The sequence below is a fragment of the Alexandromys fortis genome, unplaced genomic scaffold (genome assembly GCF_014885135.2).
Source record: "Alexandromys fortis isolate MF-2015 unplaced genomic scaffold, M_Fortis_MF-2015_v1.1 scaffold_22, whole genome shotgun sequence".
Lineage (NCBI taxonomy): Eukaryota > Metazoa > Chordata > Mammalia > Rodentia > Cricetidae > Alexandromys > Alexandromys fortis.
In genome coordinates, this window is record NW_026067900.1 from 7,860,061 (window position 1) to 7,882,502 (window position 22,442).

Genomic DNA, 22,442 nt, shown 5'->3' on the forward strand with positions numbered 1-22,442 from the left:
AATTTTTAACAGCGCAGTTTTCCACAGAAACCAAATGTCGCTCATGAATTTCTACCCTAACAAGCAAATATCCAAGCTATAGAATATCATTGTTTTAAAACTGGAAAAGTGGGGATGGAGAAATGTCGCAGCAGTTAAGAGCACAGGCGGCTCTTCTAGAAGATCCGAGGTCGGTTCTCAGCATCCACATGGTGGCTCACAACTGTAACTCCAGTTCTAGGGGACCTGATGCCCTCTTCTGGTCCACAGGTACACACATGTGCACAAATATATATGAAGATGAACCCTCATACACATAAAATAAAATCTTTAACTGGGAAGTTGCCCAGCTTTGTTTCTCTGAGTATGAACACATAAACAGGTGAATCTTTTGCCAGTGCCACACCCAAGGTTAGATCCTCGTGTCAACTCTCTGCAGCTTAGCCTGTGATCTCATGTCGAATGTTTAACCAAGGCTCTTTTTTTCTATTACCTAAATCATGGATGATTTTATTTAATTCACTTGCAGATTTTGAAGGAGCGGTGAACAGATGGAAAAGGTTTAGTTTGGCTTCGCAGTCTTGCTTCTCTCTTCCCTGTGGTCAGATCATTACCCTATCACCTATGTCATTACCATATCACCTATGTCATTACCATATCATTACCATATCACCTATGTCATTACCATATCACCTATGTCATTACCATATCACCTATGTCATTACCATATCATTACCATATCACCTATGTCATTACCATATCATTACCATATCACCCATGTCATTACCATATCACCTATGTCATTACCATATCATTACCATATCACCTATGTCATTACCACATCATTACCATATCACCAATGTCATTACCATACCACCTATGTCATTACCATATCACCTATGCCACACCCATGTTTGCTTTTGCAGAGCCTGCATTTTGTCATGGGCTACATGAATGAACGGAAGGAGCCTTTTTACAAGGTACTTTTCTCTGGAGAAGTCTCAGGAAGAATTACATTGTGGCATATCCCAGATGTCCCCATATCTAAGTTTGATGGTTCTCCTAGAGGTAAGATAGTTTTGTCCCCCACACTCCAATGCAGTGTCTCGTTAGACAGACCAGGCTGGCCTTGAACTCAAACTCAAAGAGCTTTTCCTGTTTCCTCCTCTCAAGCAGTGGGATTAAAGCTGTGATCAGCTTGCCACTTTCCATTTCTTTCTTCTTATTATTATAAATTTTGTGTATACGTCTGTTGTGAGTCTGTGCATACAAATGCAGGTTCCCACAGAAGCCAGTGGTGTCTGATTCCCTCTGGAGATGGGGTTAGAGGTAGTAGCTGTGAGCTGCCTGATGTGGGTGCTGTGGATTGAACTTGGGTCCTCTAGACAAGCAGTACACGCTCTTCACTGCCAACCTATTTCCCTAGCCCCAAAAGTTTCAGTTTCCAGTCTTGTTATCTGAAAACTAATTGTGATTAATTCAGAGACTTTTACACTGAGTCATAGAGAACTTCAAACAAGAGCCAGTGAAGAGGCTTCACAGACTCTTGCCATTAGATACTGTGAGAATTAAAGACTGCTAATTTGACAGGGTTGAGAGTCACCTAGGAGACACACCTCTGAGCGTGTCTCTGAAGAGTCTCTAAACCAGGTTAACTAAGGTGGGAGGAAGGGCCTCAGATGTGGACAGCCAATTCCATGAGCTGGATTCCTGGACAAAATTAAAGGAAGAGAACAAACTGAGCGCCACATTCATCTCTTTCTTTCCTAAGTGCAGACGCAGTATGAGCGCTGCCGGGAGCTCCATAGCCGTGACTTCCCCGCCATGATGGACCATGCTCTTGAACTCTGAGCTAAAACAAACCCTTCCTTCCTTAAGTTCTTTTGTGAGACATTCTGTCAAACAACTAGGGATGTAATGCCAATATAAAAACAGATGTAGTTTAAGTTTGTGGGTCTGATGCACAAATACAGCTATCATAATTCAAATGACCTTCAGCTGAGCATCCCAATAGTTACAGATCAGCATTCTGAATGGGGCCGAGCTTTTCTACCAAAAAGCTGACATCTTAACTATTCATATCGCGTATGAATAAATAAACCAGCCCTCCCCCGTGCATGTGCTCCTTTCAGAGATCCCGATGACCACCACCTGGACTCTCCAGGACAATTTCGATAAGCATCAAACGGTGTCCCAGAGCATCGCAGACCATTTCTCCGGGCCCAGAGATGAGATGGGCACGGCAGCAACCATCACCTCATCAGAGTACATTCCAAATCTCGATAAGCTCGTCTGTGGCTGTGAGGATGGGGCCATTTTCATCACTGAGGCTCTGAATGCTGCCAAAGCAGGACTTCTAGAAGGGGACTCTCTATGGAAAGGTGACTGAATTTTTTCCTTCACCTGTTTACTTAATTCATCTAGTCTTCTACGACCTATACAAAAGTGATTCAGAGGCCTCAGACCTTTGATGGCATTTGCAGATAAATCTGTGCATGGTCTAATGCTAAACTAAACATGTACATAGGTATGTGAAGACTCAAGCAGAGAATTGTGCTGTCCCCACCAGAAGCTTCTCGTACCACTTTAAAGGCCACTGTACGTAATAGCTTCACTATACTTCTTGAAAGGGTATGTCCATGTGTGCATGCACACATGCACACTAACATACTGTGTGCAGTGTTTTTATTACCAAAATGATTGCCGTGCATTTATTATTGGATAAATATTAATAAAATATTTCTGGTGCTCATTCTTCATGAGCTCATTATAAATGATGAATAATAATCAAAATTTAGGTTGAAAACCCTTTTGTTAATTGAGCCTAACTTTTCCAGCCTTTAGCTACTATGGAAGGTTTAGAAATGATTATCCTTGAATGGCTACATCAATATTAGTTTGTGATTTTGATTTTGAAAATTAAGCTATCTGAATGGTTCCATAAAGAACTGATATCAGTATATACATGAATACCCAATAATACCTGTGAAACTGCAAGTGTTCCCCCAAAAATGACCACCTTTTACATTTTGAAAACATTTAAATCTTTACCAATGAGGAATAAAATGGTATCTTCCGGTATTTATTTGTATTTCCTTGTCATGAAGTCTGTGCTCTTATTCAACTCTGTGCATTATGACAATTAATACCTGCTAAATAAATGTCATTATACAATGAGTTGTCATATAAGGAGAGGGAAGATTAGAGGGGATGGCAGCTTTAGGATATATAGTAAAATTGTATGTTCTTGGCTTTTTCCTTTTCCTTTTTCTTTTTGAGAGGTTAACTTAGGGCATCGTACATGCTTCATAAGCATTCTACAGTGGGTTCCCCCAAATGAACTTCCTTTCTTCTTTCCCTGCAGTGCTAGGGACCAAACCTAGGACCTTACACATCCTCAGTGTTGTTGTTGTTTGTTTTTGTACAGTTTTCCATTAGAACCTCATGTAGTCTCCGTTCTTTTCTCACACTCGAACCACTCACTGAGTGTGAGTGACTTGTGTTTGTCAGCAGCGGAGTAAATGGCAACGATGCCAGGAGAGATAACAAGGAGGTAAACAGCTGCCATTAGAAGTCAGAGCAAGAGGTCACCGTAGACATTTTAATCTAGGCCGATTTATCCTAATATCGAGAAAACAAACAGAAACCTGCACTTGACTGACAGCTTCTCAACTAACGTTCATCGCAGCTTGCTAAGGCCAGAATATGAAGCAGAACAAAATAACAGATCTTTGAGAAGATTCTGTTTCAGTTCAAATAGTGCACATGGCAAAGGGTCACCTCTAGTTTGGAAAATGTGGGCTGCAATGAAAAAAGCAGCAGGGGCCAGTGGCAAGGGAAGCGGCTCATCAGAAGTCCTGAGTTCCAGTTTAGATCTGGCTTGGAAGGTCACTTGCCCACCTGCCACAGGCTTCCCATGCTTCCCCGGTGCCAGGCATTGTGTGAGAATGTATTCATTTCACCCACCAGCCTGTCCGACGTGAGGCTGGTTATTGCTCGTATGTTAAAGAGGTGGGTAGAATCTGTGAGTCAGAAGGAAGGAGCAGATGTCCACACCTGCAGCAGCACATGTAGGAAGTGATTGGCTCACAGGTAAGGTGCTGACTCCTTCAGCACCAAAGTTTAAACATTGTGCCCAGCTTTCAAAAGAAGGAATTGATGACCTATTCGAGTCTGGTATACTTTATCTGGAAGCAATGGAAACGGGGTAGAACTTAATCATTTTAAACATCTGTAGAAAGACGTTCTGTGGCATTTGCTTTTCTTTTTTTTTTTTTTTTTTTTTTTTTTTTTTTTGNTTTTTTTTTTTTTTTTTTTTTTTTTTTTTTTTTTTTGGTTTTTCGAGACAGGGTTTCTCTGTGGCTTTGGAGCCTGCCTCCCGAGTGCTGGGATTAAAGGCATGCGCCACCATTGCCCGGCTTGCATTTGCTTTTCTTTTCTGTTAAATTTAACTTGGCTGCTCGAGTGAAGAAGGGGTAAGTGACCAGTTCCCTCGTGCTATAGCATGTCAGCAGCCATCAGCAAGCAGGAGGCTTGAATAACCAAGCTTCCTGCCTTGGTCAAAGCTTGGTCTAGCTTCAGAGGAAGCATTTAGCTCTTTGAGATGGTATACCAAGGCTGCTGAGTAATTTTCTTAGCCAACTGTGTGCATGTGTTAAAAATGTGTGAAACAAAAATCTTAGAATTACCTTAAAAGTAACTTTGTGATACTTGGTGTCTGACCACTTTCCAGATCCCCCCTGTCATAGGCTTCTCAGAGGCCATAACCAGAGTGTGACTTCATTGCTTTACCCTCACGGTCTTGCTTCAAAATTAGACGAAAGCTGGATGGTGTCTGGGGATCAAGGCTCCTGTGTGATCCTGTGGGATATTTTTAGGGAAGAAATTCTGCACACGTTCTTTTTGGAAGCTGGTCCAGTAACAAGACTCTTGATGCCACCAGAGAACCTGAAAGTAAGTGAATAAAGAGAGTAAAACGTAACACACAAGTTAAAAAGCAAACGACAACAAAACCCTGTATTCACACAAGTAGAAAACAAACAGACAAAATATGCACATTCTGTCTGCCCACAGTTAGCTAGCTGCTTCGGACAAGTTTGCTTGTAACTTTTCAATATGGTTTTTATTTTTATTATAATGTGCCACACAATGTTGCTAAAGTAAACAATGGCTCAATTATAGCTTTATAAAATATTCTTAATTATGCATGGAGTAACCATTTTTTCTCCCTAGTTCTGTCTTATTTTTTTTTAAATAATTTCAAAGATTATGCAAAAGCAATTAAAAGAATGTAGGAATATATAAACTAAAGCTTAGCTTTGATTTCCTTAGTAAGCACTGGGTGAACATTTGATAAATATTGAATTTATAAACATCAATCTATGAGGAAAAGGAAATATAGATAATGCCTGTCCTCTCATGAGACATCAACTTAAATCCAGTTATTAACAAAGAGCTGAGGTCCTTCTTAAAGTCTGAACTAGATTTGGGGGGGGTGGGGAGGTATATGGCAATTGTAGAGAAGGTGTTTGGTAAGTTATATTGGCTTATAAAATTATGTCCATAGAGTGTAAACATGGAGAATTTGACACTGTATTTTGGGCTAAGACATGAAGAAATGTATTTCTCGATTGCTAAGGATTAAAGGAAACAGTTAAATGCTGTTTCAGAAACTTCCAATGTGGACATTTGGAATAGTATGAAATATATTTTATTCCCAAGGTTCTTTCCTGCTCGTTTCAATCCTTTTCTCTTTTCTGCTCTAGGACAGAAGTCCAAGTCTGTCTCTCTCCTGTTCTCTTAGCCTCTTGCTCCAGCCACAGGTGATGTAGCTGTTAGTGCCAGAATCCAATCAAAACAAGTCAAATAAAAAAGGGATTTGTTGAAAGAATATAGTGGACATCAGTGTGTGTGGGGGTTATAGAACTTAAACTATGAATTCAGAAATATTGTTTCTACCTCCAAGAGCATACTGTTCTACAATTCTGCCTCATTTCCTGTATATTATTTCATCTTCTAACTTTCAAATGTTTAGGAAACAGGGTTGGATCAACCCGGTGTGAGTCATCCAACCTGTGTTCATGCATGACCATTTGATTTATATTTTTGTGTTTATATATGTGTGTGTGTATATGTGCTTGTGTATATGTGGGTGGAGGTGCGTGCATGTGTCTGTGTGTGTATCTGTGTGTGCCTGTGTATGTCTCTCGGTGTGTGTTTGTGCATGCTTGTGTCTGTGTCTGCGTGCGTGCATACATGCGCATGTGTGTGTGTTTGTGTGTGTTTCCGGATCACTTGGGGGCTCACATTCCAGGAGCTGTGGAGTATACCATTTCTCCACAAATTAGAATATCTGGGGAGCTGTGAGATCTGACCCATTCTAAAGTCTAGCCTCCAGATGTATCACATCTTCTATTTTGTGACTTTTTTTTTCCTCAGGATTTCTTTAGCCTTCTTAAAATTGAGTGGGGGGGCATGATGCCCAGTGTCTGCACAGTGAGTAGCCATCAGTGCTGCAGCTGCCATTCTGGATGGGTCAGCAGCCCCGCATGGTACTAAGGATTAATTCAGGGCTGCGTGCATGCTGGGCAAGTGTTCTTCACTGCTACATCCCTGCATCACTTATTAATTTTGTTTAATTTTTTTCATTTTATCAATTCGTTTCCCAAGTTGGGTGGAGAAGGTACCACTGATGACTTTGACTGATGTCTTCAGGGCTGTAAAACTCCTTATGCCCTTGTACGTTCGAGGGAGCACCTTCAGCAGGAACCATCTAACGCTGTCCTTTTTAGACTGTGTCTGCACCAAGTTTCCTGTTTGGATTAGAAACTGTGGAGTTCTGGGAACCGAACCAAATCACATTTTGAGGCTTTAAGAGGAGAGTCTCCGCTCTCGATACCCTTGGGCCTAAGTTCGCGTCTACAAATAGCTTCTTTTTGTGGTGACAAATGAGGTCTGGGGTTTATTGTGTTCTGCACTGCTTCCGACATCGGCATTGCTGCTGCCTCTGCTGAGTGATGGGAACCCTTCACTGTCTTACAAGAGGATCTGGATGTGCCCTTTCCCTCTCACGCCTGTCTCGTGACCTTTCTGGCAGGTCGGGAGTTGAAACTCTGCTCTGTGTCTACAGCTGATTCATGAGCACCCTGTGAAGAAGTTCTGTTTATGCACAAATGCATTCTTGTAAATAGGTACAGCAGAACAGTGTATGTTTGAGTGTGTGGAAAGGTTAACTCTCCTATTACGTAGCACACAGCTTTTCACTTATATAAGTCTTTTGTGCTTCTCCAGGTAAGTGATGAGCAGATACTCTGCTGTGTGTGTGGCGACCACTCTGTGGCTCTCCTTCAGCTGGAAGGGAGACAGTGCCTCCTGCGCGCCAGGAAGCACCTCTTTCCCGTGAGGACCGTCCGATGGCACCCAGTGGAGAACTTTCTAATCGTCGGTTGTGCAGATGACTCTGTCTACATCTGGGAGATTGAAACAGGTGAGCAGAGAGGTGAGCCCTAGTTCTCCTTTGTCCGTTTGTCAGGGGCGTGCAAGCGTTTGTCTGGATGGAAAGTTCCATAACTCATACAGCGATGACCTCAGTTGTTTTCTCTTTGGGTTGGGCTACATTTATAGCTGCAGTGGAAGTGTGGGAGATAAAACACAGTGGCCGAAGTCAGATCCTGACCAGATGATGATTAGCTGACAGGGCAGAGCTCAGGAATGAGCCGGATATTTCTGGAAGCTATAAATAAAAACATAAGTTATCTACTTTAATTATTAACAAGAGAGAAATTTAGTGTCCTCCTGGTCTCAAATTATCATTAAATTCTGCCTTCTTCAGCACAGTCACCAACTCAGCAACATTTTGAGCTAATTGATGATGAGTAATAATGGAATATAATTAATTATAAAAACTCCAAAAAACTTGAGTCAGGGAAACTGAAGACTAAGTAGTTCAACTGAACTTTTTGATATCACACCAGAGAGGTTGTGTGTTTTGAATACTGAAGGGATTTTCTTTTTCTTTTCAAGTTTGATTAGGTGTCTGGAGACAGAATAACAGATTTCAGAAAGGCCTGGGAACACACCAAATAAAGGAGGTGTAATTACTGAATATAAGTTACCACGCATCTCTTGGGAGTGTGTTCCACGGGACCTATTGCATGGCTTTGATAGACCAGCAGTGGTGGTTTTGAGTTGGGTGTTGTTAACAGGCTGGGGAGTTCCTAATATAGTTTGGACTTAGACTCTGCCCAAAGAATTGCAGCCTTCTCTCCCTTTGACTGTTGTGGACTAATGATGGTGATTTGTGCACTGGAGTTTCGAGTTTAAGAGCTCTGATGGCTTCAGTGTTCATTTTCTCATTTAATCCTTACAACTGTGCTGTAGAGAGGAGAGATCCTAGTCATTACTGCATTGATGGGGCACGCCACGCCTGCTGGGTGAATATGCAAGATTGCATAGCTAAGAAGTAAGAGACAGTTCTAGGTCTCTGGTGACCCTTCACACAATAAATCCAAAAGCATGATAATTTTTATTTTATCGCTTCTTTTCTTTCACGTGTGTTATCCTTGTGTGTCATGTGCGTTTAGTACCAGAGGAGGCCAGAAGAGGGCATCGGATCCCCAGGGACTGGAGTTTATGTGTTGGCTTCCAGCACCCATAGGTGCTGGGAATTGAATTCAGGTCTTCTCCAAAAGCAGCCAAACCTCCTAACTACTGAGCCATCTTTTCAGCTGAAATTAGAAAAATTTTAAAATCTTTGTGTTTTCTAAGGCTCGGAGTGATCGTTGAATATAGTGGGTAGAAGAGATTCCAAAGTCTTGACTGCCTCGGGATCTGATAGGCAAGAGCTACGGGCCATGGGAAAATCGCAAGGCTTATCGGCAAGACCTGTCTGTGGAACAGATGTAATCATACTGATTAAATCAAATCATACCTCTCATATTGGAAAACAAGCAGTAATTTATCAGTAATATTCATCATCATCAAAGAATATAGTACCTCTTAACTGCGGCTGTGAAGCTCTTTCCTGTGAACCCTAAGAGCTTATTCATGTATGCAGTTGCATACTTGAGTGGGGATATTAAGTGACCAAACCCTGTTTTTCATAGAAAATTAAATCTAGAACAAAGAAAGAACTGTGTGGTCACTCCCAAGTGTTCCTGGTTCTACTACAAAGTTAAAAGAAACGATTCCACCTCACTATCAGAACTTGCGTCCTATAAATGGTAGCGCCTTACTGATGTTCCCATTTCCATGCCAGTAAACAGATGCGTGTTAGATTTCTATCGCAGTTCCAGCAGGAAGCTAAAATTCAACTGATGTTCGTCAAAGGATGAGAAATTCGTGAATGGGAAATTAGTAAATGTGTGGGTAGGGGTGAAGGAGTAGGTTGGGAATCAGGGCATGAGTGATGAGCTCCCTCACAGGTGGCCATGGGCAGCAACATGAACCTCTACCCTCCACCCTCCATCCCCATCCTCTGACCACCAATAAATGAAGCAGAAGTAACCATAGTGCAACTGAAAACCAGGAAGTTCAGGGGATGTTGCAGCCAGACATGCAGGGTCAAAGGAGGGAAAGCAATGAAGCAATTCTCATCCTCTTAACAACCTCCTTCATTATTTAACCCCACTAGACATCAGAGGTGAAGGGGCTGGTCCTTGGCATCAGCCTCAGTGAGCACAGAACAGGACACAGGCAGTGGGAATGGCTGGGCTGGGCTGTCCAATGGACAATGGTTGATGTAGTAATTGTCATAGACAGAACATATTTTAATTCAGGAGTCTCTTAGAATTGCCTATAAATATTGTTTCTGTAGAAGTGTTGTATCAGATAAGTATGTATTTGCTGTCAAACCGACCTATGGGATGTTTGTTCCGAATGAAGATATTTATCTTTTGTTAACTACTTTAACTATGTTGTTGTCCCTTTTGTTTTGAAACAATATCTATTCAATCTAGGAATTCGCTCAGGATTGGAAGTAGTATTATTTATATCTATCTGAGTCTTCATATGGGTGACATGTCCCTCACTTTCCCCAAATTCCATCCCAATGACCACCAGACCTCTAACCTCCTTCAAACTAAGTTTGCCTAATTTCTTTTAGCCTTGGGTCTGGTATTAACTTTATTGAGGGTTGTCTTTAGTCTCTGCATTTTTTCCCTTTAAGGTTTATATATACTTATTTTATGAGTATGGGTGTTTTGCCAGTATATATGCCTGTATATCACATGCCTGTGGCTGTCAGGAGAGGGGTCAGATCTCCTGGAACTACTGTTCTATATGATTTTGAGCTGCCATGAAGGTGCCGGGAATCAAACCCAGATCTTCTAGAAGAGCAGTCAGCTGTCCTAACTTCTGAGCCATCTCTCCAGTCCTATTTACTGAAGATTGAAGGGATTATCTTTCCCTTACGAAGCCTGATACCAGCTGACTAAAGTGGTACTATCATCTCTTTCATGCTTTATTTCTTAATTTTATTCTTTTTATATAAAGGTGGAAAGATGGAGTCAGGGAGGTTTCCCATGTGTTGTTTCGTGGTAGGGAGCAGGAAACACTGTTTAAGACCGAAACTGTTTAAGAGGAGCCTTAGAAAGAGCATGTGCCTGCTCACTGATGTGCCTGGCACACAGTTAAGTGAACGAATGAATGGGTGGGTGAGTGTAATATCACATGTTCAGTGGCGGGAGGATGGAGCTCCCAGCACCGACAGGTCCTTGCCTCTCTGATGCCTGGCTGTAAGCAGCCCTGAGCTTTCTACTCCACACAACCCACAGGGTCCCGAAGCTGATGCCTCCTGAGAGGGAGGGAGGACAATGCCTTTTCAACTCCAGGAGTTTTTCTGGGCCTTTGTCCCCTCGCCTGTGGTTGTGCAATTCACTCGACTGGGTTCGAATCACGTGACTGGATGTGTTCTTTGTTCCAGTCTTCAGCCTCCTGGAAACACAAAGGAGGAATCAATTGACTGAAGTGAGTCAGACTTCCCAGCACCGGCACACCTCCAAAGCCCAGAAGGGGGGGGATAGCAAGTATCAATGGGGAGGAAATCAAGGCAAGGGGCCTGGAAAGAAAAGACATATCCTAGAGCCACACTCCCATGCCAATTTCATGCTGAAACTGTATGCGGTCTTTCTTTCTGTGACAGGTGGCATGGCTGGATGCATGTCTGGGTGATGCTTTGGGGTCATAGGTGGACATGCTCACCTCCTGGATGACCAGAATAAGGGATTGTTGGTTAACACCGAAGGCTCTCGTCCTGACTGAGGGCAGAGCTACAGCGTCGAGTGCTGAGAGCTTTCAGTTTTACTTATTGATCTACTGGATGTCCCGTGATGTTTAGGCCTGATTAGGAAGGGGAAACATTGGAGATGTCATTTTGATTAATATTTGTGCTCCCACAGCGTGTTTGGCACTGAGGACTCTGGGTCTCACTGCTGCCTGGCTGACACAATAGGACTAATGCGCTACCCACTCTTCCCCTACGTGCGCACCAGAAATCATTTTTAGCTCTGAGCTAATTATTCCTCTTAGACATTAATTTTGGTGTATTTCTGAGGGCTTCCAGGTTTACAGTAACAGCTTCGCAGGGCAGAAAGAAACCTATACTTTGAATTTTTTGTGTGTTGTTAATATATTGGTTATTTTTATTCCTGAATGTTTTCTGCCCAACTCATGCTGCTATTAGAATGTAGTCCACAGTGAGCCTTTTAATTATTATTATTATTTTATTTTTGTGCGGGAACAAATGAAATCTCGTTTGCTGAGAGATAAAGCATTTCTTGATGGGATGGTTCAGTAGTTTTTCAACACAGGGCTGAATTGTAAAAATATTCAGCTTTGGGGCCTTATGGCTTCTCCCGTGACTTCTGACATTGCCCTTGTCACTCCAGAGAATCTGTATGCAATACTTACAGTATGGACAAGGCTATGTTTCAATAAAACTTTATTTAATAAAACAGAACTAGGCAGCAGGCAGCTGGGGCTAGTATACCTGAGACATAATGATTGCTCTTCTTAACGGATATTGTTGGGGTTGGGGGTAGAATTCATCCAGTAAAGTGCGTGCTGCACACGCACGAGGGCTCCTATTTCCGGAGTCCGTGGAAGAAATATCAGGGCGTGGCCTACCCCTGTCTAGGGACGTGGAGACAGGAGAATTCCTGGGGCTTGTTGGACAGCCAGCCTCGTCAAATGAACACACTCCGTGTTCAGTGAGACTCTGCCTCCAAAACTAAGATGATCAGGCATTGAGGTGGCTCAGTGGCAAATAAACAAACAAAACCAAACTAGTGGCCAAGTCTGATGACTTCATTTCAGCCACGCGGTCCTACAGTGGAAGAGAAGCACAGACTGCAAGCTTGTCCTCTACTCAGGCACGTACCTTGACATATGTATGGAGAGAAATTGCAGAAGACACCTAAAATCAGCCTCAGACCACCAAGCCACGCACATCCACACATGCATGTACATGCACCCAAACATACACGTGCACGCACCTGCAAATATGCACATGAACAAATACCTCACCCATACACACTGAAATATTTTCTTTGGTGCAGCTCATTCGTAGTTCCATCCACCTTACTGGCTGTGGAGGTTTGGGATCGCCACTATCAACTCACTAGTGAGGAAACAGAGGTGAGACAGTCTCTGTGTGTCTAAGGCAACTGTCTGGGTGTCACCCCTGTGTGGGGACACAGGTCTCTTCCTGATCTCTGGTTTGTCCTTCATTGCATATTACACGGTACAGTTCCTGCAGATGGAAGCCAGCGTGTTGCAACCATCAGGCAGGAGTTAGATAAGAATGCTGGGAAGAGAGAGAGAACAGCTTCTGGAAGATTGCTCGGTACTCTTGGGAAGGAGGGTCTCTGGCTATCTCTCAGAATGTGGCTTTTAATTTACACACAGTCCTAACAGCTCTGGTCATCTGATTTCTCACATGACAGATTAGAAACAGCAACGTGTAAGCAAAAGGTGGTTCCCGACAGGCACACCTGACAGCAGAAGCGACCGCCGATAGGAAGGCAGGAGAAACCGCAGGGTAACAGGGCTCAAGCAGATTCCCAAGTCCAGGAAAGAAACAACGCTGAGATTGGTTCTGCCATCGGCAATAATCTCCAGCCTCATAATTTCTTTCCACAATGGATTTATTTGTACTCGTTAGAAAGTTCTTTGGGTCTTCAATGTTGCTGTCTAATTAGCAAGTTTGTTTTTATAGTTTTGGTGGAAATAGGAAGATTTAGTTTTTAAAAAAAGAATTAAGAAAAATTCTAGGCTGGGAGGTAGTTTAGTGGTTAAAGCTCTTAACAATGGTTAAAGACCCACAGCGAGGAAACTAGAGTTCGAATCTATGTTGCATGTAACTGTTCAGTAAGCACGACAGAGACAGGTCGTCACTCTCTTCACCCCACCCCTGTCCCATCCATAGAAAGATGGCTAGCCTCATTGGTGGGTTCTGGATTTGATTGACAGACTCTGTCTCAAAGAATAAAGTGGAAGAATCATAGAGAAATGTCCTGAACATCAATCTTAACTGCATATACAGACATCCACACACAGGCAAAGGTGCATACACACAGGAAGGCACATACCACACACACACACACACATACACGAGAAGAAGAAGAAAAAGGAAGAATATATGAGAGATGAATTTTGCCAACTAAAAACGAATAGGCCATATTTTCCAAATACATCCAATGCTTTGTCTTGGAAGTGTGTAGAGCAAAAACCATGAGGAATACATGGGGCCTACAGTTTACTAGATCAATGGTCATATTCGCTCCAATGGCGTAGAATCTGTGGCTAAATTCAAACTTTACCATGACAAAGTACCATACAAGTTGGCTCTGGGAAAACAAATTTTCAGTACATAAATTTTAGTCCCCCATGGAGCACAATGGTTAATACTGGTATAACGTAAAAGGAAAACATTGAGAAAAGCCCCACGGCCAAAGGTACCACTCTGAGGATAATTGGCTCGGTTTCTTCCCAAGGTCACCATTGTCTAGCTAAAGTGGTAAAGTTACAGCGCATGGAATGCCTCGTCAGCAGGGCTATTGTTTAATGTCCACTGCACACGTGGTAGAGGCGGGCTCAGAGTGCACAGCATCCTGCCAGGCGCGGTGTCTCTACGTGCCATTTTCCCAAAGCTGCTTGGTTTTGTTGTGGCAGATTGCAGATGGAACCCCCTTGAGATGATTGCCTTTAGAAAGGAAAACGAGGATGCGTTTGAGCACAGGGCAAGGTTTTTCTTATGCCACCTCGTCTAAGGTTGTTTTCCTTTATCATAATGATTACTGGGGTTATTATCCAATGTCTGTTTTTGCTGTGAAACCCGGTTTTGAATCTTCACTTTCTCCTCCTCGGCCCTCGTTATCCAAACAACACTGTAATTTGGAGTTGTGTGTGTGATCACGAGTGTATGGGTAGGTACACGGCTGGGAACATGAACTTTGAGATTTAGCAACTGAATGTTTATCAAACAAAATTTAATCTCTTAGGTAGGAGACAGAGCCCAAAGTGGGTAAGAACATTAGTGTGGAAAGTTAAATCACGCAGGTTTAAGTTTTGTTCTACCACTTTCTGTGTGTGTGAATATGTCAGTGTGTATGTGTGCATGTGATTGTCTAGGGGTATGTGTGTGAGGAAGAGTTTATTTACACATATGAAATTTAATTAAGCTATTATTTAACCCTGTCTTTTGGCTCTCCTGGCATAATACATTGGACATATTACTGTGGTGTTTGCAAGACATCTTTAGGACATTTTGTGTGCTCAGAAACAAACGTGAAAATCAATACGATGCCATTCTAATTATAAAAACAAACGCCGTCTGCTTTTCACCAGCGAATGCCCCCTTCTCTCTACCCCCCACCCTTGGTGCATCCATTCAGCAGTTGCTGCCTTCCTGGATTTTGTTTGGTAGAAAATGGTCAAGCTGAAATCACTCTCAGCAGTTCCTGTGGCCGGGCTGCACTTGGGGATAGAGAGCTGGCTGGGTGCATTGTCATGTACCCACATCTAATGTGCAGGGGGGCTCATTCTGCAGAATCTCGGGCAGCAGCTCTGTAGCTCCATCCTAGTGAAGCTGCTTCTACACATGTGTTACATGGACAGTTGGTACCTTAGCAGGACTCCAGGCTGCAGCGCAGAGTGGAAAGAAGCCCAGAGGAGTCATCTACCCTTCCCAGGCTTCCTCCTTTCCATTCCCCTTACCTTCCCAGCAGCCAGCTGCCACAGAAATGACTAGGAAAGAAAGACTCGGTGGGCTGTAATGAGAGCACGCACGCGGTGGGGGTGGAGGGGGTGGTGCAGCTTCTCTGACTTAGCCACGAGATAAAAGACACTGGACTTAACTTCATTAGTCTGGGTGCATCGATAATATCCGGTATCTACCATTCACATGCGTTAAGATTAGATGGGAGAGGTCTTTGATGTTTCTGGAATGAACCAAGTGAAAATTAGGACAGAGGTCAAGTCCTTGTCTTGGTGAGCAGAGGACTGAGCTGAGGGGTTGTTGTTGGGTTTGACGTTCCATGTCGAAAATAATATTGGTTATTAATCTTTGCCTTGTCAATAAGGCCTGGGTATAGATCGTCCCATCCATTTCCCCCATTCTTTGCACAGACCCAGTTCTGATACGTCAATCTTGCTTAGAAGCCCTTAGACCTACTTCCACAACTGGCAGTGTGAAATCACAAGTGCGCTAACAGACCTAAGCTGCTAAGAATCATGGGTGGGGAGATGGTTTGGTAAGGTACTACCTGGGCAAATGTAACGAACTAAATTCAACAGCAGAGGTTATGACTGTGAAAACACAAGTGATGGAAATAAAAGGAAGTTAGAGGGACATAGGTAGACCAGTGAAAGCGGGTCCCTGAAACTCCAGCTTCTTGTTCCCAAAGAGAACCAACCATTCGTGGGATTCATGGGAAGGCACAGGACCCATGAAGGAAGGGGGAGAACCCAGTGGGCTCTCTAAATACCTACCCATGCCAACTTCTTTTTAGGCACTCCCAGCCCGAGGCTCCTTCCCTCCAGAAGGGTAAAGCTGTTGCTTTCCCTTTCTCCGTATCTTGGGTCTTCTGTTTCCACCTCCCCCCCCCCATGTTCGCTTGTTTGTGCCATAGAAAGAACTTGGGGATCCCCTAGGCAGCCGCCATCACTCTGTTACAGTAAGATGGACAGTATGTAATACTCTTCTGGTCAAATAACAAGAAAACTGTCAATGGTTTTATCCAGTTCAGAGCCCATCAGCCATATAGGGAGCTATATGGGCCTAAAGTATTTAGCATTTCTTTCTCCCACTTTTATCAACCATGTTCAGTGGTAAACTTGAATCATTTGAAAAGAAACTTGTACACTAACAGTGAAAAAGGAAATTAAAAAATTTCAGGGGTATTGAAAATGTTTAAAAATTGATGGATTGGGGGTCTTCATCATCCTTTATGTGAGTTATTGGGGGATTTGCCAACTGATTACCTCACAGCCAAGGCTTTCCTTCTAACCCCTTTTCTCTATCACCATCCGTTCACCACATCCTTTAAATTCAGCACCAAGTATCCCCGCCCCCTTGGCATGCCATCTCTGCTACAGAATCATACAAATACTCTGCCACTCATCTTTTCTATCCCCCGGTTTCTTTCCTGGGTTGATTTAAAAATTAAATAACACTCAGGTCTGAGAATATAGCTGTGTAATACGAGGGCCTGTGTGTTGGGGTTTTTGTCCTGCCCAGTTCCCACAGCCAGTAAGACCCCAAAGAAAATCACACGGAGATCTATATAAGTAATAAACTGATTGACCCATTAGCTCAGGCTTCGTATTAGCTCTTATAACTTATATTAACCCATTATTCTTATCTATGTTAGCCACATGGCTCAGTTCCTTTTTCAGCAGGGCAGGTCACATCCTGCTTCTTTGGTGTCTGGGCAGGACTGTGAGAAGAGCTTTCTTCTTCCCAGAATACTCCTGTTCTCATTGCTCCACCTCTACTTCCTGTCTGGTTTTCCCACCTATACTTCTTGCCTGACTACCAGCCAATCAGCGTTTATTTAAAGCATAATTGACAGACTACAGACAATTCTCACACACCATAGCTGGTTAAGAGAGGGGTTGCATAGCATGCATGAAGCCCTGGGTTCCATCCTTAGCACCACATCATGGGGTCTGGGGATGCATGCCACTAGTCCCAGCACTTGAGAGATGGAGGCAGAAATCTCCCAAGTTCAAGGTCATCCTCAGCTGCATAATAAGCTTGAAGCCAGCCTGGGCCACGGGAGACTTCTCTTCAAACAAATGGTAGATAATGGTAGATTTAGTGATAATGAGAACTGAAGAGCAAAAGAACAAAAAGCAAACAAAAGCTATATTTTATGTCTTACATAGAATTCCTCCAGAAAGAGAATGTTTAAAATGAACATGTTAGTTGGGCACATGATTTCTAATCTGTAGTTTTTTATTGAATGTCTCTGTGGCTTGTTGTAATAAGAGTGTAAGACAGGAGATAGAATTACTTTCTGAAATTTTAAAAATGTAACTGAGAAGCATGTTTTTTACATCTTGATGTGCATTTAATAATTTGTTTCCATAAGAAAATTAGTGGAAAAAAAGACTCATAGATTCTAGTCCAGGTAGGTATGCCATCAGGAGCCCGGACTGTATTGCTTTCCCACCGCAAATAACTTCAAACTTCGTAGCTTAAAATTTTTAGCTTAGTACCTCATATGGGGTCCTGCAGTGTAGAAATGAAGGCGAATGCCACTAGCTTTAAGGCTTTGGATCTCACAGGGCTAAAATAAAGGCATGACCTCCCTGCTTGCAACAGCCGCTGTCCAAAAGCTCAACTAGCAGTTCAGTTAGGGGCTGGGGAGATTTGCAGCCAGAAAAGTGAGCTTAGATTTCCAGTACATTTAAAAAGCCAGGCATGGTGCTATGCACCTGCGTGCCAGCAATGCAAAAGCAGGGCCAGGAGGAGATCCAGGGTTCAAATGTCCAGCCAGTCTAGCCAGATCAACAAGCTCCAGCTTCAGTGAGAGACCCTGTCTCTAATGGGAAGGTGGAGAAGCAAATGAGGAAGAGACTTGAATCTACCTCTGTCTGGATTCTGTCTGTAAACACACATATGCTGACACACATAAACACATACATGCTTGTACACATAAACACATACGAAAAGAAAAAAAAAATAAAGGTCAACTAATGAGAACTGGCCTAATTGGAAGGTTTCCCTCTGAGGTCAAGGAATTAGAAATTTAATGACCATTGGACTGCTATGACATCACAATCCCATGGGACAAGACTGGATAAGATCGAGGGGCACTGGGGATTATTTATAAAGTTCTGTGTATTTTCTTGGAGCTCAAGCCTAAGAGCCTGTAAAGACTCCAGGAGTGAGAGAATCTATGGAATTAAAGGGAGAACAGTTTAAAGAACATTTTTTGCATACCTGGGTATAGATATAGTTATTGTTAACTTTAATAGGTAGATTCTAGTGACAGTATCCTGGGCCTCAATCCTTCCAAACAAACTCCACATTCCACTGACCCTACATTCTCTCATCATTTGCCCAAAGCAAAGTACTGATTGCAGTCAAAACCCGTCTTTCCTCTCTATTATATCCTCCCCCTCCGAATACAAATGAGACAAAACAGAAACACCAGGCTCCTCCATAGACTTTGCCCTTCACTCAGCACCTTATCCGGGAGAGCACACTTCAATTCTGCCTTTTCCAATATGCTTCATCTTTCCAGGAAAAACTCTAGATCAACTCAGCAAGATAATGACCTAATTACCTGAACCGATGCCAGAGGCAAATAAATGATAGACTGGAATGTCTTCAGGGCCATTGCAGCCAATAAGTCAGCTAACCTTCAATAAGATGCACGAGGGATAAAATCTAAGATGGTTATTTTAAAATTAAAAAAATAAATATACCTGGTATCAGAATGCAAGGCATACAGAGTGAGCGACATTCTCCGTTAGCTGGAAATGGGATGAGCTTCATTCTATGTATAAGATAGGTGATTGTCAATTTAAGCACACTTTTCATACAGTAAAAGCAAAACCTATCTTTTCCATGCACATCTTCATGAATTAGTTCACTTAATTCCAGAATGAAGCTGAACATTAAATTTAGTCATAGGTAATGTGGCTAACACATGTTTAAGAAGAGGGATCATTTAATAGGAAAATAATGGGGAAAATCTGGGTTTGAAATTTACTTAAAGTTAGTATTTTATTTGTATTTTGGACACATGTCGGCAATTTGAAATCTCTATTTATCTCAGCCCTTTTATTCTTTCACCCCTTCTAAGCCCCTCGTTGCATTTTTTCTGGAGGTCAGAATTAGATGTGGGGGTTGAGTGTGTCCCTCTGGTAAACACCAGGATTTCTGTGAAGGTGCTGGAGGCTGGGGCAGAGCTGGGCTTCAGGTCACAGAGGTCAGAGACTTTTTAAAAATGTATTCTATACCCTAGAGGTAAAGAAGGTTGGTGGGAAGCCAGTCCTGACTTTGTTAACATACTCAAGCCTTTGCATAGCGTGAGATGACTCAAGCCTCTGAAGATCTATTTACAGATGGACTTATCCCATCCTGTGATAGTTAGCAATGAAGAAAGTGCCTCTATACCTGGTTTAATATTTTCAGGGCCGTTCTTCTTCCCCAAGCTTCCATTTCTTTCTAGTTAGCTAAATCTAAATCCCATGCCTCCAGGGCCTCCCCTTGGTCAAGCTCACATCAGTTCCCTATTTTCCAGGGTAAGACACAGTCACTGTGAAATGCTTTTATTAGGAAGAGCCGCTGGGTCAATCTCCATACACCCTTGCGAGCAAGTCTCTGAGTTTCACGTGCAACTGCAGATAAGTGAGAAACCTCACAGCACAGCCAATGAGCAGCTTCCTCCACGCAGAGGAATTTGATTACTTCTGGCAGCTGGTCTATTTGACTGAAATCTGATTGCATGAGTGAGGCTACCAACTCGGATCGTGAAACTACTTTTTAAACCTACTCTATTTTCGGTACGGTCACTTTGAAATATAACTGTTCCTAAGCACCGCCCCACAGCTCTTCAGATTCAGCCGAGGAGATCCGACTGGTGGAGACGAGCCCTCGCTCTATTACGCAATCTTTCACGTTCTCAACGTCAAGTCCTGTTCATGCAAACATATGCCTGTTATTAATCACAACACCAGGTTTCTTTTTAGTACATCCAGCTCATGTTTTATGTTTTAACAGTGCTATGAGCACGATATTTAACTGAATACTTCTTCTGTTTTATGAAGCGTGGTAGCTTACAAGTCTGAGCTTCTGGTGGCTCTGAGAATTTGTGTTCCTGTAACAATTTTATTTCTTTAGCCTTTTTCCTCAGGAAGCCACTACTGTCTCAAATTTATTTATATAGGTGGATAATTTGATGCAATAGATTTGTTGATAGTAGGTTATGAGACTAGAAAGCAAATCTCAGTGGTATTTTAGAATATATTTACTAGAAGAGCGGATGTTTTAAATTTGGTAGAAATTACCAGGGAAGCCGAATGGTGAGAACTTCCGGCTCTTGGGAAGGGACTTCCGGTGTCAGGCACTGCAGCGCCTTCCCATTCTTTCTGTAGACAGGAGTACTACATTGGTACCTTGCTCTTGGACCTCGGTCGAAGTACCGCCTTTTCTGTGGCCTGTTTTGCTCGAAGAAAGCTTGACATTCCAAGTCAACTCTCCAATACACAACATGGAGATCATTTTTCCTACTCAAAAATGAAGCCAGCAGAAAGAAGTACAGTAGTTCCCTATCAGTACTGACAGCCCCCGTCTCTTTGTTTGTGCTTGTAGTTTAGCAACACACCACTTCAGGGAAGTCCAGGTGGCGATCATCCTTTTATATGCAAGATATAAAATATAATCCTCCCTTTATATGCAGAAAGATTCAAAGGTCTGTACTGGCTTTAAAACCACTCCTCATTCCCTTAGGTGGACGTCTGTCCCGGAATTTAACCCCAGCCCATTTCATGACTGTTTAAGTTTCTATCTGTCTGTCCCAGTCTCTACTTGGAAATTCCCAGGCTGCGTATGCAAATGGATGACCTCAACCTGGCCAGGTTCATCATAGACGTATCTCTGAACCTCCTTATGTCAGAACCCATTAGGTAGAGAGCAAGAGTTATGCAGAGGTGGTGTTCTCAGAAGGAGGGAGTTGCCATAAATGTGGAAGGGTGTGCCTCTCAGGCCTCATATCAGGGGCACTGGTCCTTAGGATGGGGTGAGAAATAACTAGAAAGTTGAGAGCCTTACTATTCGCCACCAACCTTCTCTGCTTCTCTCTCTCTCTCTCTCTCTCTCTCTCTCTTCCCTCCCTCTTCTCTTCTCTTCTCTTCTCTTCTCTTCTCTTCTCTTCTCTTCTCTTCTCTTCTCTTCTCCTTTCCCCCATCCTTGCCTCTCAGCAAGTTTCTTACTTTATCCCCTTGGACTAATATATCCAGCTCTTTGGCCCATGGGAAAGCTGGGTTGGCTAATCCACAGGTCAAGTTAACAAGAATTCAGGTGTTTGGAGACTGACTTCTGGTTTCCAATTCCTGAGTCTTGGGGGTGCTGGGAGTAAGCTGGCAGCATATCTGTGAGCTCTGCCATGCATCTATCTGGCTTGGGGTCTGGAAACCACCTCATAGAGTCACTGCCTCCCCTAAGGCGTGGGTATAGATTTATAGTGAGCACAGTGGGTGTTAATGCCTGTACAGGAGACCCAGCCATCACTTATGTGCCCTCGCTCTTGCTCTGCCTGCATGGAAAGAGTAAACTTTATCCATTCAGTGAGCATTCCTTTTAGTCTATGCTCCACACTCTGAGGATGTCGCTCATACTCCCCGCCCAGGGCCTGCAATCTGGTGACGAAGGAAGGGGCTGTAATGTACCAGTTAGAAATGTAAGTGCCCTGAGGATGCTACCATTGAAAACAAGGGAAGGTGGGAGAGAAAGCTGCTTTCGGAAGACCTAGCAAGAGCATCAGGAACTGCAAGCCATACCTAAAGCTAAAGCCTGCAAGGCAAAGGTGTATTTAAATGGAAATCTGATGGAAGAGGAAAAGGAAAAATCTGGGGGTGGGTGGGACTAGGCTGAGAATGGAACCTGTGTAGCTCAAGGGGCTGGAGTCAATCCCGAGTAGAAAATCCCTTATAACCCGGGTTGTTGCTGACATACAAGCCATTAAAGAGTAATTAATACCCAGTCTGTCATTTATGCTGGAGCCTACTCTGATGTCTGAGGAGGATTTAAAAAGCAAGCCACAGGACTGAAAATATGTTGCTAAGAATTCTTGCTTAGTTTATAAAGAGCCCTGGGTTCATTTCCTCCCTAGCCCCACATAGTGGTACACTGCAAGCCTATAGTCATAGCATTTGAGAATTAGATGCACAAGGACCAGGAGTACAAAGCCATCCTTGGACACATAGTGAGTTCAAGTCTATACTAAGATATA

General features: G+C 43.0%; 1 protein-coding gene across 3 annotated transcripts in view; it reads left to right on the top strand.

Moving 5' to 3' along the window:
* The window catches only part of Wdr72 (WD repeat domain 72), a 187,406-nt gene that overhangs the window by 35,647 nt on the left and 129,317 nt on the right, over positions 1–22,442 (top strand). For 2 of the 3 annotated variants that reach the window (XM_050125831.1, XM_050125847.1), the window contains 4 exons: positions 906–1,047; positions 2,112–2,360; positions 4,712–4,932; positions 7,270–7,477. In XM_050125831.1, coding sequence (XP_049981788.1) covers positions 906–1,047; positions 2,112–2,360; positions 4,712–4,932; positions 7,270–7,477 — 820 coding nt within the window. The remainder of the gene's footprint in view (positions 1–905; positions 1,048–2,111; positions 2,361–4,711; positions 4,933–7,269; positions 7,478–22,442) is intronic. The other variant, XM_050125837.1, reaches the window with a different exon arrangement.